The 15,587-nt window shown below is 38.6% G+C and overlaps 1 protein-coding gene across 12 annotated transcripts in view; it reads left to right on the top strand.

The window, feature by feature from the left end:
• LOC117300661 (nuclear receptor coactivator 2-like) overlaps positions 1–15,587 on the top strand; it is a 95,731-nt gene that overhangs the window by 52,077 nt on the left and 28,067 nt on the right. For 9 of the 12 annotated variants that reach the window (XM_033784369.1, XM_033784364.1, XM_033784363.1 and 6 more), the window contains one exon: positions 14,864–15,004. In XM_033784369.1, the coding sequence (XP_033640260.1) occupies positions 14,937–15,004 (68 nt within the window). In that variant the 5' untranslated portion in view covers positions 14,864–14,936. Of the gene's footprint in view, positions 1–218; positions 447–11,175; positions 11,298–14,863; positions 15,005–15,587 lie in introns of those variants that run through there. The other 3 variants (XM_033784360.1, XM_033784361.1, XM_033784362.1) reach the window with 3 other exon arrangements.

Raw genomic sequence — 15,587 nt, 5'->3', positions numbered from 1 at the left:
GAGACCTACAAGTACTGAGTACTGTACATATGACTGCACCACCACAGAGTAGCCTACGTTTGTACAGTGCAAAGGACATAGTGAATACCCTGTACTAACCCATGCACTCTGCTAAATCTCATAATGCATTTGGATGGTTCTGCATGGATGCTATGCTGAGGTATGATAAACACTGTACGCATACTGGGGTGAAACCATACACACTCCATACAGCAGCAGCGTATAGAACCCTGTGTACGTACCAGTACGTATTCTATACCCTAATACAGGATCTGTATAGTGTTTACAGCAATATGGAATGGGTATTGTGCAAGGTGGAGTGAATCCACTGCCTTCGTCTAGCCTCTCAGGGCTGTACTCTGTGTACTGGAATTACATGCACTCTGGATATAGATTGTGTGCCATTATTGCGCTGTGGGTTGATGCTGTTGGGCATGTTAGTGTGAGTATGTGTACACTTTTATTTCCTTGCACATTGCTGGTGTTTTGTTGTTGTAGATTTATACTAAATGGTCGACTTTTGAGTCTTATTTCATACATGGGACAGGGTCATCGGTGTACCTACATGATGGTAGTGGGTGGTGAACAGGTAAATAGCAATTGTGAATCATACAGAAAAGTACACGTATTATGGTTCAGTGTATGGGGGGGGGGGCCTGTATGCGTTTATGTGTACACTAAAGTATGTACACATCATGCATAGTAATGTAGTAGTGGAATTTTAACTGTTTTTAACTGATAAAAATGTACTTTGCAGTTGAGAAACGTACATGTTTTATGGTTCAGTGTATGGGGGGCCTGTATGCGTTTATGTGTACACTAAAGTATGTACACATCATGCATAGTAATGTAGTAGTAGAATTTTAACTGTTTAACTGATAAAAATGTACTTTGCAGTTGAGTTTTTATAACTAAAGCTGTACAAACATATGAATGAAACTCAAGGGTTAGTATATGCAGCAGCCTTTCTGTACAAATTATGTTTTGATGTACAATGCCTGTCTATTGTGGAGTACATACATGTGCAAAGCACTCCTTGCCCTATGCATTATGGTTGGGTGACAGGTACAAATGTGCAGGCATGTTTGTTTATCTGTACTCCCTATACTGACAAGAACTGGAATTTTTATCTTTGAGAGGGCAAGGTCATTTATATTTTGCAATGCATGGGCATCGCACTTCTGTTGGATAAAAAGTATAAACCTTTGCAATTAGGACCAAGACCAGGGCAACAGAGGCCAGGGTCATTTTTTTTTTTTTGGGGGGGGGGGGGGGTTACGATGAACACCACAGTTTGGTACACTGTGTGTAAAAATGAGAGAAAATGGAATTGCCTGTTGCAAACTGCTTTAAAGACACTGGACACTATTGGTAATTGTCAAAGACCAGTCTTCCCACTTGCTGTATCTCAACATTAAATGCATTAAATAACAAACCTGTGAATATTTGAGCTTAATCGGTCATCGAAGTTGCGAGATAACAATGACAGAAAAAAACACCCTTGTCACACAAAGTTATAAACCATATTGTACGGTTCCATATTGTACGGTTTTCTTTCAACGTTGTCATCAGCTCGGGTCTTGGGTTTGCATTCAAGGATGCTGAGAAAAGAAATAAATGGCTCACCCAGATCATACATGTACATCACTGAGAATGAGGTTGTACCTACCCCTATTTCTCCAATTTCACAGTATATTTCAGTGAACAATTTCCCTTAATTGTACATTTGTAGCTGAGCAAAATGCTCCGCAAATTGTTTCAGAAGTTAATAAAAAATCATCATTTTGCTAACTCACATTAGCATACATACTTTCCAGTCGATATATTTTGCCAAGCACAGTTGCTGGACGAAATCATTCCCCGTATTTGTTCATTCTCTTCTCATTTCAGCGTTAAATCAGGGAATCCGTGTACATGTTTGTACATGGCCTGCGATTTATAAATGGCGCTGCAAGTTCACACACAACTGGGAATGGGGTTGTACCCCCTACCCTATTCCTCTAATTTCACAGATTCGTTCAAGCTCTTCTCATTTCAGCATATAGTTCATCGGTGATAACATTCTGTCAGGAAATCCATAAATGGCCTGGGATTTATAAATGGCGCTGCAAGTTCACACACCACTGGGAGTGGGGTTGTACCCCCTACCCCATTCCCCTTAGTATATTTGTTCAATCTCTTCTCATTTCAGCGTATAGTTCATTAGTGATAACGATTCTGTCAGGGAATCTATAAATGGCCTGGGATATAAATGGCGCTGCACGCTCCCACACCACTGGGAATGGGGTTGTACCCCCTACCCCATTCCCCTTGGTATTTTGGTTCAATCTCTTCTCATTTCAGCGTATAATTCATCAGTGATAACGATTCTGTCAGGGATCCATAAATGGCCTGGGATTTCCACAAACTCAACCCCCCTGTGGTATATTGATTGATCCTGTGACTCAATTCAGCTTACTTTGCTTGAGGCTCGGGATAATGTCACTGTGTTTCTGGGAACTCTGTATTCTGATGCTCTGCACAATTCACCTACTGACCTCATGTTCAGTACATCATGTTGGTGTGTGATGTTGAACCGACATAGTTGTTTTGGCAGTCTATTTGTAGAATTGCCCTTGTAAAAAAGTATAATATTTTAATGCCTGCGTTCTTGAAAGGGCAAGAGCACCCTATGAAATTGTTAATTTCAAGGGCACCAAGGCAATGACCAGGGGGCATGGAGGCTATCGCCTTCCTTGCCCAGGTCAAAATTCCAGTTGAACCTAGTTAACTGGTGTCAACTGGTTCAACTGGATAGTGACCAAACTCGTCCATTTTCCATATTAACCAACTGGTTTGGACTAGGTTTAACTGAGTTCAACTAGGTTGAAACTATAAACCATTAGGTTTCTGTCCATTTTCCGTATTAAACCAACTGGTATTAACTGTGTTTAACTAGTTTATCAACTGGTTTTCAACTAGTTCCAGTTAAACCCAGTTTAACTAGGTTCAACTGGAATTTTGACCTTCCTTGCCTCCGTGAAGTATCAGGCCTGTATCTTTCCTCACCTTCCAGTCACCTCTAGGACCCCAGTTCGAGTCCCACCAGGGGCACTGTGTGACTGCTCAGCCCCTACCTGACTGCATGGGTTTCCCCTGGAATAAATCTGTGGAGTTTTTCTTCTACTGTTTTGTATACATCTAAACTTATAAGTTCCTTCATTGACTCCTCTCTATTGCGAAATAGTGCAAAATAGGGCAAGTTTTTTTTGTAATTTGTATCTCGGATGCAGAATATTCTTTTGGCTTTTATCATGTTTGTCGGGCCCAATCGCAGCAGTGACTTTAAAAATAATAATTTATTTCAGGAAGTCAAGGTACCAGACATGTTTAATGGCCATAATAGACCTTTGGTTTTTGGAACTGTTTGATTATTTTTTCTTTTTTTTTCTTATAAATTTAGCAAATAAATTAACCGGCAAAAATTTATTTTCAAAAGGTGTTCGTGTATTTTAGATATCAATTTTTGAGATTGAATATGTCCACGGAGGAATAATAATCCCTATAAGAAAATACAATACACACATATTCATAATTTTGGGGATAAAACTGAGAATTTATTTCAGGAAGTCAAGGTACCAGACAAGTTTGATGGCAATGTATACCTTTGGTTTTAGGGACCGGTTGACTTTAAAAAAAAAATCCTAGGCCTAGGATGTAGTTAATACAAACAAAATTTTACCTGTGGAAATTACATTTCAAAAGGTGAGATATCGCCAAAACTCTCCGAAATCCCTATAAGAATACACAATTCTTATTTCAAATATTTGGCGATAAAAACTGATATATTTTTCCATATAAAACTGTATTGTACTTGGAAGTGAAAAGTTTCTCAATCAAAATTCATTATCCAAAGCTGGTGTACTTCTTACCACATAAGTTTTCAGGCATGTATGCTTCGTTTTTGAAAGGGCAGGGGCATGAATGCATGGTAAACGGCACCCTATGAGGACGTTGTAAATGTACCTACATGTAGCATTTCAAGGGCACCGAGGCAATGACCAGGGGGCATGGAGGCAATTGCCTTCATTGCCTCCATGAAGTTTCAGGGCAAAGTGTTTTATTGCCATTATTTTTCAGAGTCATCACAAACATGGACAGACCCCTTAATGTCCCCTTCTCTTCCAGCCAGAGGCAATAGACAGTAAGGGCATTATTTATACACAGTTATGGTATTACACTACCAAGCAAGCATGTCTGGCATGTGACTGTCAGGTCATTGGTAGAGAGCTTAAAGGCACTGCACACTATTGGTAATTACTCAAAATAATTGTTAGCATAAAAACTTACTTAGTGAGGAGCAATGGAGAGCGGTTGGTATTATAAAACATTGTGAAAAATGGCTCCCTCTGAAGTAATGTAGTTTTTTTGTTTTGAGAAAGAGTTAATTTCTCACTCAACTATTAAAAGTTCTGAAGCCTTTAATTATGCATCTGGCTGAAAGCATACACATTTGTGCAACATGGTTTTTTTTTTCCATTCATTGCTTTCTTGCAACTTTGATGACCAATTGAGTCAATATTTTATTGTTATGTAAAATGCTTACATGTACATGTACGCTGTTACACCAAATGAGAATACAAGTCTTTGACATCAAACGTGTCCAGTGCCTTTAAAGGGACTTTGGCTTGTCATCAACTCCCTTAATTTCCTGACCTGCTCTGGAATTTAGAACCTTTTTTGGTCAGGAAAACTTCACTTTCTACCTTTTCACATGTTATTAATTACCTTTTGAACCAGTTGTAAAGTAGTGACTTATTTCTAGTACTGAGTACTCGGTGTATGGGTACAAACCAGAATTAATATTCTTTATCCCCGATGCAAATTTAACATCTATTATATATCAGTGCGGTACCCACTGCCAAAACATAGGATTCGAACTGCCTCTAGCTGCCGGGCAACCTCGGTAGTCTAGTTGGTAAGACACTGCTCTAGAATTGCAAGGGTCGCGGGTTTGAATCCCACCCGAGTAACATGCCTGTGATATTTTTTCACAGGACTTGGGGAAAGTACTGAGTATACAGTGCTATTAACACACATGGGTAAAAACCAAAATTAATCTATAGACTTATTTCTAGATGATGTCTTGTCTTAGTTCCTGATGTACATGGACATTTTAGTCAGTGTTGTTAGTCCGTTAATGTGTTAGTTTATTGAAGTGTCTGTCGGTAGGAACGGAAGCAAAATCTTTTGCTTCACCCTATGCCTAAATGTTGTCCTGTTTTTGTGATTATTTTTCAAGCCTTCGAGTAAATTGTTAATACTATTACTACTTTTCTGTTTCGCTTTAACATGGGTAGAAGTTGCAGCATGGTTTTCCTTTTACTTTGCAAACTAACACGGTCGGCCATTTTCTCAAATTGGAGTGTTGATATATAGGAAAACCGTGCAACTTCGTGCAAATTCTACTTTTAACATCTTTCTAACCATGCATTTCATATCAAGTGGTCACCAATGCTTCTCTTACACCCAGTCACCCGATCCAAGGCACTGTCTCGCTTTAAGATGTTCCAATAGAAATTTACATGTCCTATTAGGCAAAAAAATAATAATACCAGTTGATCGTCCAGATTTTTCAAAAAAGAGGAGGATGCTAAGGGCCTTTATATTTATTATTTATTATTTTTTTTCAAGATGGCAACTTCGTATTTTAAATCAAACAGGCCACCAATTCTTTATTTTGAACCCATTGCAAACTTATTTTATACCTATTTGTTGCATGAGGACCTGTGTTAACACATTAACAGGGTCGGATTACACTAAGATTTGCTGGTAGGCATTCACTAATATTGTGTTATGAAACAGACGGTTACACGTGTTCGAGAGCATCACGTTAGATTCAGGAAAAGCTCCTAGGCCAGTCCATTTGAAAAGATAGATTAAACAAACAACAATTTTTGTATTTTTATTTTTTTATTTGGCCTTAGGAGCAAGCGCCTTGGTGCTACTGCCTCTTTTTAAAAATTGAACCATCAGGCCTGTACATGTGTTTTAATGAATGTTGTTCCCACAATCAAGTCTTGAAAGATAACTCACTGTGTGCTTTTCTCAAGAAGACGACCAGTGCATACCGATCAAAACTTCGAGTTGAAACCACTGGTTTTTTTTCAGAACCACCCCAACTCATTGAGAGATGATCGTTAAATGGTATTTAACCTTTCTATGTATTTCCACTGTGCAAAGTTTCAAATCCTACTCACTGTGTGGTTGTTTTTGTAAGACTGGTCAGGGCTTTTGACCTCTGCCCTGCCTATCTGCTGTGTAGTGGTCTGGTAAATAGCCATTGTTGACCTCTGACCTGCCTATAGTGGCCTGGTATAAACAGCCATTGTGTCTCTATCAGGACCTACCTGCAACTGCATTGTGAGGTGTCTATAGGTCAACAAACTCTGATACAACCAGGGTCCCCATTACTAATAGTTTCACATGTAGTTACTGTGCAGAATGGTTTTATGCACTTATAGTTGAAAAGAATTACCAGTGAAATTACAAAGGACTGACTTAGCTGTGCAAAGCACTGGTTCCCTGTCAATGGTTACTGGCCATGGCCCACTTTCATAAAGCCTGTATGCACCGAAACCTGCTAAGCACAGGAAAAGTTTACTTAGCAAATACAGGTTGCCAGCCAACATTCCATACAGTTTACATTGTTGCAATTGGTACCACACTCACTTGTACATTCAGGATTGTGTAAAATATTATTGTTAATCTTGGACAGAGTTTCACGTTCCAATTATTTATTCATAAATAATATTATACAACTGAAAGTTATAAGAAGGGAATCAATGTGTGGTGAAGAGGTTTTCAACTAGTGGTTTAATCCCAATGAGGCCTGGTTCTTGATAATTTTACCGAGACGAAGTTGAGGTAAATTATCAAGAACCAGGCCCCGGCGGGTTTAAGCGACTAGTTGAAAACCGATTCAACACACTTTGATTTCCATTCATAACCTTTTCGGTCAAAAACATCCACACTTTTCGGTCAAAAAGTAAGATACATGTAAATGCAAAAATTATAATTGTTCAATGATTTCTTTCAACACAACACCCCTCCAGCTATGAAATGGTAAAGCCCTCCGCAGACCTCGGGTGAACAACTCCTTATAAGGGAATGCTGTGCGCGTCGTGTGTATCACGTGATGTGGTACAACTGTTTCAGCCGTTGCTCTTGACCAATAGGAATGAAGAAACTGTCTTATAACAACAGGTGCAAGCTCGCGTGTCACGCCCATGTTTTTACACTTTTTACTGGTCATAAACAAAGGTTTATACACACCCACGTGACGCGCTCTCCACCAATAGGAATAGCGAAACTGTCCTAGGTATTTGTGAATTTGTGTGTATTTAAGGTTTGTCCAGGTCTGTTTAGGGGGGCCGTATCCTCAGTTACCCTGGTCATTGCCTTGGTGCCCTTAGAATGCTCCAGTAGAAATGGACAACTTCCTCTTAGGGTGCCCTTTACCAAGGAGAAATATTGGTGCGCTTGCCCCTTTCAAAAGTGAAGCATACATGCCTGTAATGTTATGCTAGTTATCTAGGTTTCTAAGATTGATCCATAACAAGCTTCTTGTACATTGTTTTGCCGATGCATGTATATTTTGCATCAGGATCCTGAACTCATAAATAGCTTGTTATGGGCTGTTTCCTTATTCATGATGCTTGCCAAGTTCAACATTTTTTTCTTCCGATTTAGTGTTATTCAATGTCACAAGAAAATGACATTTATTCCCCATTGGGTTTGCGAACCTTAAATGGTTCATATGCCCATCGGGCTCCACCCAACCAACGACCTTTAAAAATAAAGGACCCAACCCTAAGTTTGTTCATTACAGAATTTATCAATTGCTCTCCTTAAATTAACGAGGAGAGCTATTTGCTGTCCTCCGAACAAAACTTCACAAATAAAATTGTTTGTTCATAACACGTTTCTATGACATCCCGACTGTTCATGATTAAGGTTTCTTAAAGGGATAAATTGCCTTTGGATTTTGCATTTTGTTCTATAAGAAGCATTTGTTTTGACATTAATAATGGTTGTAAAGTTATTTTAAATGTAGAATAAAATTATTCATAATTCATTTAGCCCTTACTGTTTTTATATCGTTTCATTTCATGACAGACCATGTTTGCTATTTGGGTAGAAGTTCTTTCGACTCCACAATATGTAAATTGGTTTAATCAATTCGTATAATTAGAAAGCACTACAGGTTTTTTTTGTGCGTAAACAAGTCTTGAAAAGTATAAGGAGTAATTCCAAATATTTTGAGAGATTTTTTAGGCAGTTTGCCCCTTTAAAGTCAGTGCTGATCAATGGTGATTTAAAGGGAGGGTATTACCTTTGGTAATTCCTCTTGACCACAAAAACTTACACATCGCGATATAGCGATATTTCATTAAAATCAAATCGATCCGATATCAAAATTGTTTCTAAATTAGTATCGCGATATTCGATAATATCGTGGTATCGCCCAAGCGTAGTACTCTGTACTTTCGCGAGCTCTGTGAAAAAAATTACAAGCTACACTACTCGAGTGGGATTCAAACCCAAGACCCTTGCAATTCTAGAGCATTCATTGTCTTCCCATCTGTTAAAAAACAATCCAACGGTTCCAAAAACCAAAGATAATACTTTGCCTTAAAAAAAAAAACACCCTAAGTTCCCAGAAGAATTCCTGGATCTTTAAATTTTGTCCTCAAACTTGAATCCCGCTACATGTACTTTGACTTCATATCATATAGGCATGTACTTTTGACCAGGGACGTATGTAATGTAGGCTCGGTGATGGAGGACCGACCATCCTATTATGGCATTATCTCACCGCAATACTTCACTGTGCGGCAGATTGGCAATAACGTGGCTTTGTACGCTGCCATCTCCATTTATGTAAATTCGCACTTTTGAAAGGGAAAAAAGTATTGGTTTTTTAAATGTCACAGTGAAATGTCAGCGACTGAAAGAGAGAGAGATTGTAAATAAGGAGCTAGAGCTTCTATTAGGCCTGGCCAAATAAAATAAAAACATGTTTAGCGTCACCTCCCGCTTCCTTTTTAGAGGCCCCCTTTTCTTTGTTTATTTTTAAAAAGCAAAAAATAGTTAATGGCCTAACATTTCGACCCTAGCAGAGTCTTTCTTGAAGGCTATTTAAAAAAAAGGTACATTTAACTAATCTTTGAAAAATACTTATTTGAAGAAGAAAAAAAACCAGGCATTTTCTTTGAAATTGTTTGGACCAGCATTTTTAATAGTAAAAAAAAAAGGTCCTTTTGTCTGGACGCTAACATCGTTTGGGTAAGGGGGGGGGGGGCTTTATCCACTTATTGTTGAACTCAAGAGAGAATAAAATTATTGGGAAAAATAGCCCAGCCGTTATCTTCGAAAATGTGTCGGCTGGCCAATAAAAAAACAATATGGGCCCTCCTCTTTTTTTCAAAAAGCAGGACTTAATGGTGTGCATGTGGCTAGAATTGAAATCCCTTTCAATGGTACGCCCAAAAAGAAATTTTGTGTTTTGTAATTTGTCAAAAGCTGTTCTTGTTTTTAGTAAACATCAGCGAAGATTTTTGTAATTTAGGGCCACTAGTGAAATTTACTACTTGAACAGTCGCACCTCAAATAGTCAGGACTTCGACTCTAGTCTTGACTAGTTTTTAATTACCAAAATGCATTGTTGTGGCATAATGTTTGCGGCAGTAAAATTCACACTAAAAGAATTGAAGGATTGTGTCACTGCATCTGATTGTGTCACTGCATCTGATTGTGTTTTGCAAGTAAATTATGTTGTTGTAAATAGTCCTGAGCGACACAATTGGTTCGCCAAACAGGTCGCGACTATTTTGTGTAGTAGTCGTAGCAGCACAATTAACCGAGTAGCTGAAAAATAGTAGTTGCAACTGGACTAAGCAGTCAATAGTTGGGACTATGACATTGTCGCACTAGTTGCCCAGGCTTAGTAGTGACTGTGTTTTGAATCTCTTTAGCGATTGTGTTTTTCTTGGAAGAATTTACTTGGCGTTTGGCACAGTGCGCTGTGTTTGTCATCAGGAGACTGCTGCACTTCCCCTTCTAAAAGTTCATTTCATAATCATGGAAAGTGAAATGTTGTAATTTGTTTGTCACATAACCCAAAACGGCTGGTAGGAATGCGAGAAACCATTTCCTGGGAAATTCTCCAACAACCATGAAGGCCTGCACATGTGTAAATTGTATGATCGGGGTCCAATTCCATAGAGCTGCTTAAAGGATTTGGGTACTTTTTCAAAATGTCCACAGATTTACATTAAACTTACAGGGTTTGCTGAGAATGATAGTGGAAAGCTTCCCTTCAAATAATACTAAACTAAGGTTGTGTAGTTTTTTTGAGAAATGAGTAAAACAAGTCACAAAATAGTTTTGGTCTCATGAGACCAAAATTATTTTAGCATGTAAAATCCCCTTAACCAGTTATGATATTTTACCAAAACCATAGCATAACTGGTTAATATGTTTTTGCATGCTAAAACTGAGACGAAAAATTATTACTTTTACTCATTTCTCAGTGAGTAAAATTTCAAGGGAAGCTTTCTACTATCATAATCTTCAAACTGTGTAAGTTTAATGTAAATCTGTGGACATTGGGTTTTTTTGTTAGGAAAAAGTACATTACCCTTTAAGCAGAATGCGTAACATTTGTCTGCTAAGCAGAAATTAGCAGGATATCATAATGTGGGATAGCATTTCCGTCACAGGTATAATTTTGTTGTGCTTAGCCATTTTTGGTGCTTTATTAAGCAGCTCTATGAAAATGGGCTAGTCAGCCACCAGCTACTACAATGTACTATTGAGTGAGTTGTTTTTCCCCACAACACAAGAGCTGGCACTATCACCAAGCAGGGAATTGGTACCCACCCATTTTGCATGTACATAGATGGCAGTTGCATTTCTAAAGACTGTCTGTGTACTGGTTTAAGGTCATAGCTAGGCCACCTCCATTGGTTTAGTGAGTGTACACATGTGTTCTGTTACACAAACTATGCATTCCTCAGTGCACACAGCCAAGGATTGTGGTGATTTATGTTGTAGTTACTAGCAGCTGTGGCAAAGTCTGGCAATTATGGACCTTGAATGTTGAACTTCAGTGTATTTTGTTGTGTATTGTAAAAGGCAGTTACACACTGACAGTCGTACTTGTGCAGGGTGTGTTTCCAAGAATGGGTAGTTGTTATAGAAGCACCCACACAGGGGCCATCATGATCATGTGCCATCATTACTGGGCGTTTCAGGTAGGTACCATAGAGTTATATTCTCTGTCCTTACTCTATGGTTATATATAAGAACTAGAGGGCGCACTGGCCGTTACACGCGACCCGGCATGCGCGCAATTGGCCATTTTGTAAGTTGAACAAACAGGCATTGCTTAGCGTGTGTTTGTGCGGCCGTTTTGTAAGTTAAAAAAACAGCATCGTCTAGCTTTCAGTAAACACAAACTCCAATGTGTGTTCGATCTTATTCAATGTGCGTTCAGAATCTCCTTGGGGTCCCATCGCGTTTGTGCAAGAAGCATCACCTGTGCACCCTCTAGTTCTTATAAATATAACTCTATGGTAGGTACTAACTACATGTATGCGATAATAGTTGTTAGATTTGTGGAAGTGTCGTGGCCGAGCAGTTAAGAACACCAAATTCAAAGCCTGGTGTTTCTGATCAGCAGAGTGTGGGTTCAAATCCCCCAGCCATGACACTTGTGTTCTTTAGCAAGACACTTAACAACTGCTTCGTCCTTCTGATGGGACGTAAAGCCGTTGGTCCCATGTAATGTGTAACGCATGTAACAGAACCCAGTGCACTTATCGAAAAGAGTAGGGTTCGCCCCGGTGTTCCTGGTCTGATTGACAGCAAATTGCGCCACAGCACCTTGTAAAACATTACATGGTGCTGTCTTGGGACATCTTGTGGGATATACTTTTTGTTTCACCGCCAGGAGCATCATTGAGTGACGGACATGTGCGCTATATAAGAAGCCACAATTATTATAATGTTATTATCAGTGATGAAGAATAGAGTATATTCAGTTTGGTTTTACCCATATATTACACGAATGTGTGTAATGTATACTCCTTACTTTCCTGAGTTCTGTGGAAAAAAAATCACAGGCATATTACTCTGGTGATCATTGCATGTACATCCTGCTAAAACGTAGGATTCGAACTGCCTCTAGCTACGGCCACCAGGCAATCTCGGTGGTCTAGTTGGTAATGACACTGCTCTAGAGTTGCAGAAGGTCGGGGGTTTGAATCCCACCCGAGCAGTATGCCTGTGATTTGAAAGTTTACAAAAATTGTGAGAAACGGCTCCCTCTGAAGCAACGTAGGTTTTTGCGAAAGAAGAAATGTCTTACTCAAATATTTGAATTGAATTTTAGGCTTCAGCTGAAATTTTGTTTAAATGATACCCCTTCAATGATGTTTAAAGTCACCTGGAAGTGGTATTTTTTCAAAATAAAGCTTTTGTCACTAATATGTGTTTTGATGAGTGGAATGTGAATAAACAGTTAGCTAAGGTTTTTTATTTACAAATTTAAGAGTAGACCCGACCCGAGAGGGCGCTGTTCGTGACGTCAATCGAGGCAAACTTTGCCTGTAATGCGTAGAGTAAACATAATTGCAAAGTACATGTACGGACCAAATCGTGAGTTTGTACGTTTAAAAAAAAATAAAATTGTTTTTTCCGGCAATGCCGCCCGGGTGTATTGCTGCTGAACGCAGAAAAACACTTTTTGAAATGTACCAACTCACGACTTGGACGTACATGTACTTTGCACGTGTGTTGACTATACGCATTGCAGGCAAAGTCTGCCTCGATTGACGTCACAAAAGGGGTAGGCGGAGTCAGCCCCCCAAGCAACTTTATATATTTTTTAAACATATAAATCGTGACAAACAATTACTAAAGAAATTGTTTTATTGTTCGTAAGCATATACTCTTATGTTTGAAAGAAAAAAAATTCTATTTCCAGGTGACTTTAAAGCCATTATACACTTTCGGTAAACAGTATGGTCCAAGTCCCACACTTAGTGTATCACAACTAATATAAAATAACAAACCTGTGAGAATTTAGGTTCAATCGGTCATCGGAGTCAGGAGAAAACAACGGGAAAACCCATTCTTGTTTCCGCGCGTTTTGCCATGTCCTGACATGTGTTTAAAATAAATCCGTAATTCTCGCTAACAAGAATTTATATTGTTTTAATGTTTTCTCAAAAAGTAAAGCATTTCTTGGAACAATATTTCAAGAGAAGTCTTTCACCATTACCTTCTGTAAACCCTGTAAACCATTTGTAAATCTGTGAACTTTTTTTTTTTTTCCCTGTACCGAAAGGGTATTACATGTATGGCTTTTAAAGAGAAAGTGATTCAAATCTTCTAAGCTGAGAAACCCTTTAAATTGACGCCCCGGTTGAGGATGAAATTAATAACGATGGATAGTGCAGGAGTAGGGAAAAAGGTGAAAGGGTACCACTGTGGAAAAATAATCAGACGTTACCGTGGAATGTGTTTATGTTAACAAATATTTTATTCATTGCTGTATGGCAGCATCATTACTGTGTACTATACAATGTATGGCAGCAATATTTGACATATTTACATACACATTCTAGGCCTATGATTCTGTGTTAACAATTATGTTTGGGTTGTGGGGTTTTTCCATGTTGCTTGCAAAACAATTGGTTTCTATCGCAAAATAACCAGTTTGAAATCAAGTATTCATTTAGGTTTTGGCTGGTGAGCCAAAATTGTCTTGCTCTGTATAATGGTCCCAATTTCATAGAGCTACAAAAAAAGTAGCAAAGCATAAAACAATTATGCTTAGCAGACTATGTCACTTTTCGAAACCACGGCTTCAGCTTTGGATTCGGTTTAGGCTAGCCTGGCCCCCGCGGTTGTTTTGACAAAAATGCGCGTGTTTTGCATAGGCAGACGCAAGGATGGAGCTTGAAGCCGAATCCAAAGCCGCAGCCGTGGTTCCGTAAAGGGCCTATGATTTTGCCGTAGGTCATTTTGTGATATGGTGGACACAATACTATGACAATGTAAATCCCTCCCGTCAAATTTTGACGTCACAAATTGTAACAAATAATTTGGTAGCTCTTTGATCTGTCCTCAACAAGGTTTTTTATCGGGACTGTGCAATAGAAAAAATATTTTGCAGTTATCAAGTGAAAGTCGTATCCCTGTATTGCCAATTCTACTAATTGTATCAAAGGCTTAGATGTGACTGTCAGAATTGAGCTGCATTTAATTATTTGTTTATTGTCGGCTATTTCTTGCGCTCTAAACCACCGCTTATAACACGCTGGTTCAGCCTTTTCACCTAATGTAGCCAGCCTATGCGTGCAGTTATTTTTTCCTGCTGCTAGACATCCGATCCCTCTTCTATTTTTTCCAGATTTTTTTTGGTTACATAGGATGCACTTTCTGTTGTCGCAGTAAATTACGTAACAACAGTGACTGCGGTAATTGTCACCTAATAGTTCTGTTATTGTTGTTGTTTAGTCTGTCGTTTTGTTGGTATATTTCATTAATTGTTTTCGGCGTTTGCTGTAATGAAACTCATGCAAATCGCAAACGACTGATTAAGTTTGCGCGTAAAATTGATTGCGAGTACAATGTTCGTGTATATTGTGCATATGATCAGAACGATTGATTCAAAAGCGTTCTTCTAGTTTCTTAACTTTAAAAGTTTGAATGGTGTCAGCCTTTTTTTTATTTTTTTATTTATTCTAATGAACAAACCATTAATAAACAAGCAATTAACGTTTCTTGCCTTATTGTTTTTTCTGATGTGCAGGTTTTGTCTACACGTTGTTGTCTACACCTCCATATGTACATGTAGGAGCTACGCTTTTTCGTCACTGTGAAGCATGAGTGCAGGGGGCGCTATGAATAACCAGAATCCTCGACGACGGAAAAGGCCTGAGAAGGGACCTGGGTAAGTCTAACAGAGTACCTTTTTCAGAAAATAGAATTAACTGTTGCAAACTGCTTACCAACCAAAAAGCCCCATGGTTTAGATGTTAAAAAAGTAGTTAATGGCCAGGCGATTCGACCCTAGCAGTTTCTTTATCAACCTTGTAGCCTTGGAGAAGAACTCTGCAAGGGTCGAAACGTCAGACCATCAACTATTTTTTGCATTGACCTATTTTCACGTGACTTTATATCAGTACCAATATACGCATAAAATAACAAATCTGTGAATATTTGGGCTCACTGGTCATAGAAGATGCAAGGAAAAACTTTCTTATTGCATGAACTGGTATGCTTTCAGAACTTTTTTTCTTCAGAAGAAGCCGTTTCTCACAATGTTTTACACTATCAACAGCTCTCCATTGCTCATAACCAAGTAAGTTTTTATGCTAAAGTTGGAGTTGTTACCAAACGTGTGGACACTATTGGTAATTACTCAAAATAATTGACTGACTTGGTAAAAATGAGCAATAGAGAGCTGTTTAGCGTACTTGTACATAAAACATTGTGAGAAATGGCTCCCTCTGAAGTAACAGAGTTTTTGAGAA

The sequence above is a fragment of the Asterias rubens genome, chromosome 16, assembly GCF_902459465.1.
Source record: "Asterias rubens chromosome 16, eAstRub1.3, whole genome shotgun sequence".
Lineage (NCBI taxonomy): Eukaryota > Metazoa > Echinodermata > Asteroidea > Forcipulatida > Asteriidae > Asterias > Asterias rubens.
Note: the sequence above shows the minus strand (reverse complement) of the source record. Positions and strands in the feature narration are given on the sequence as shown.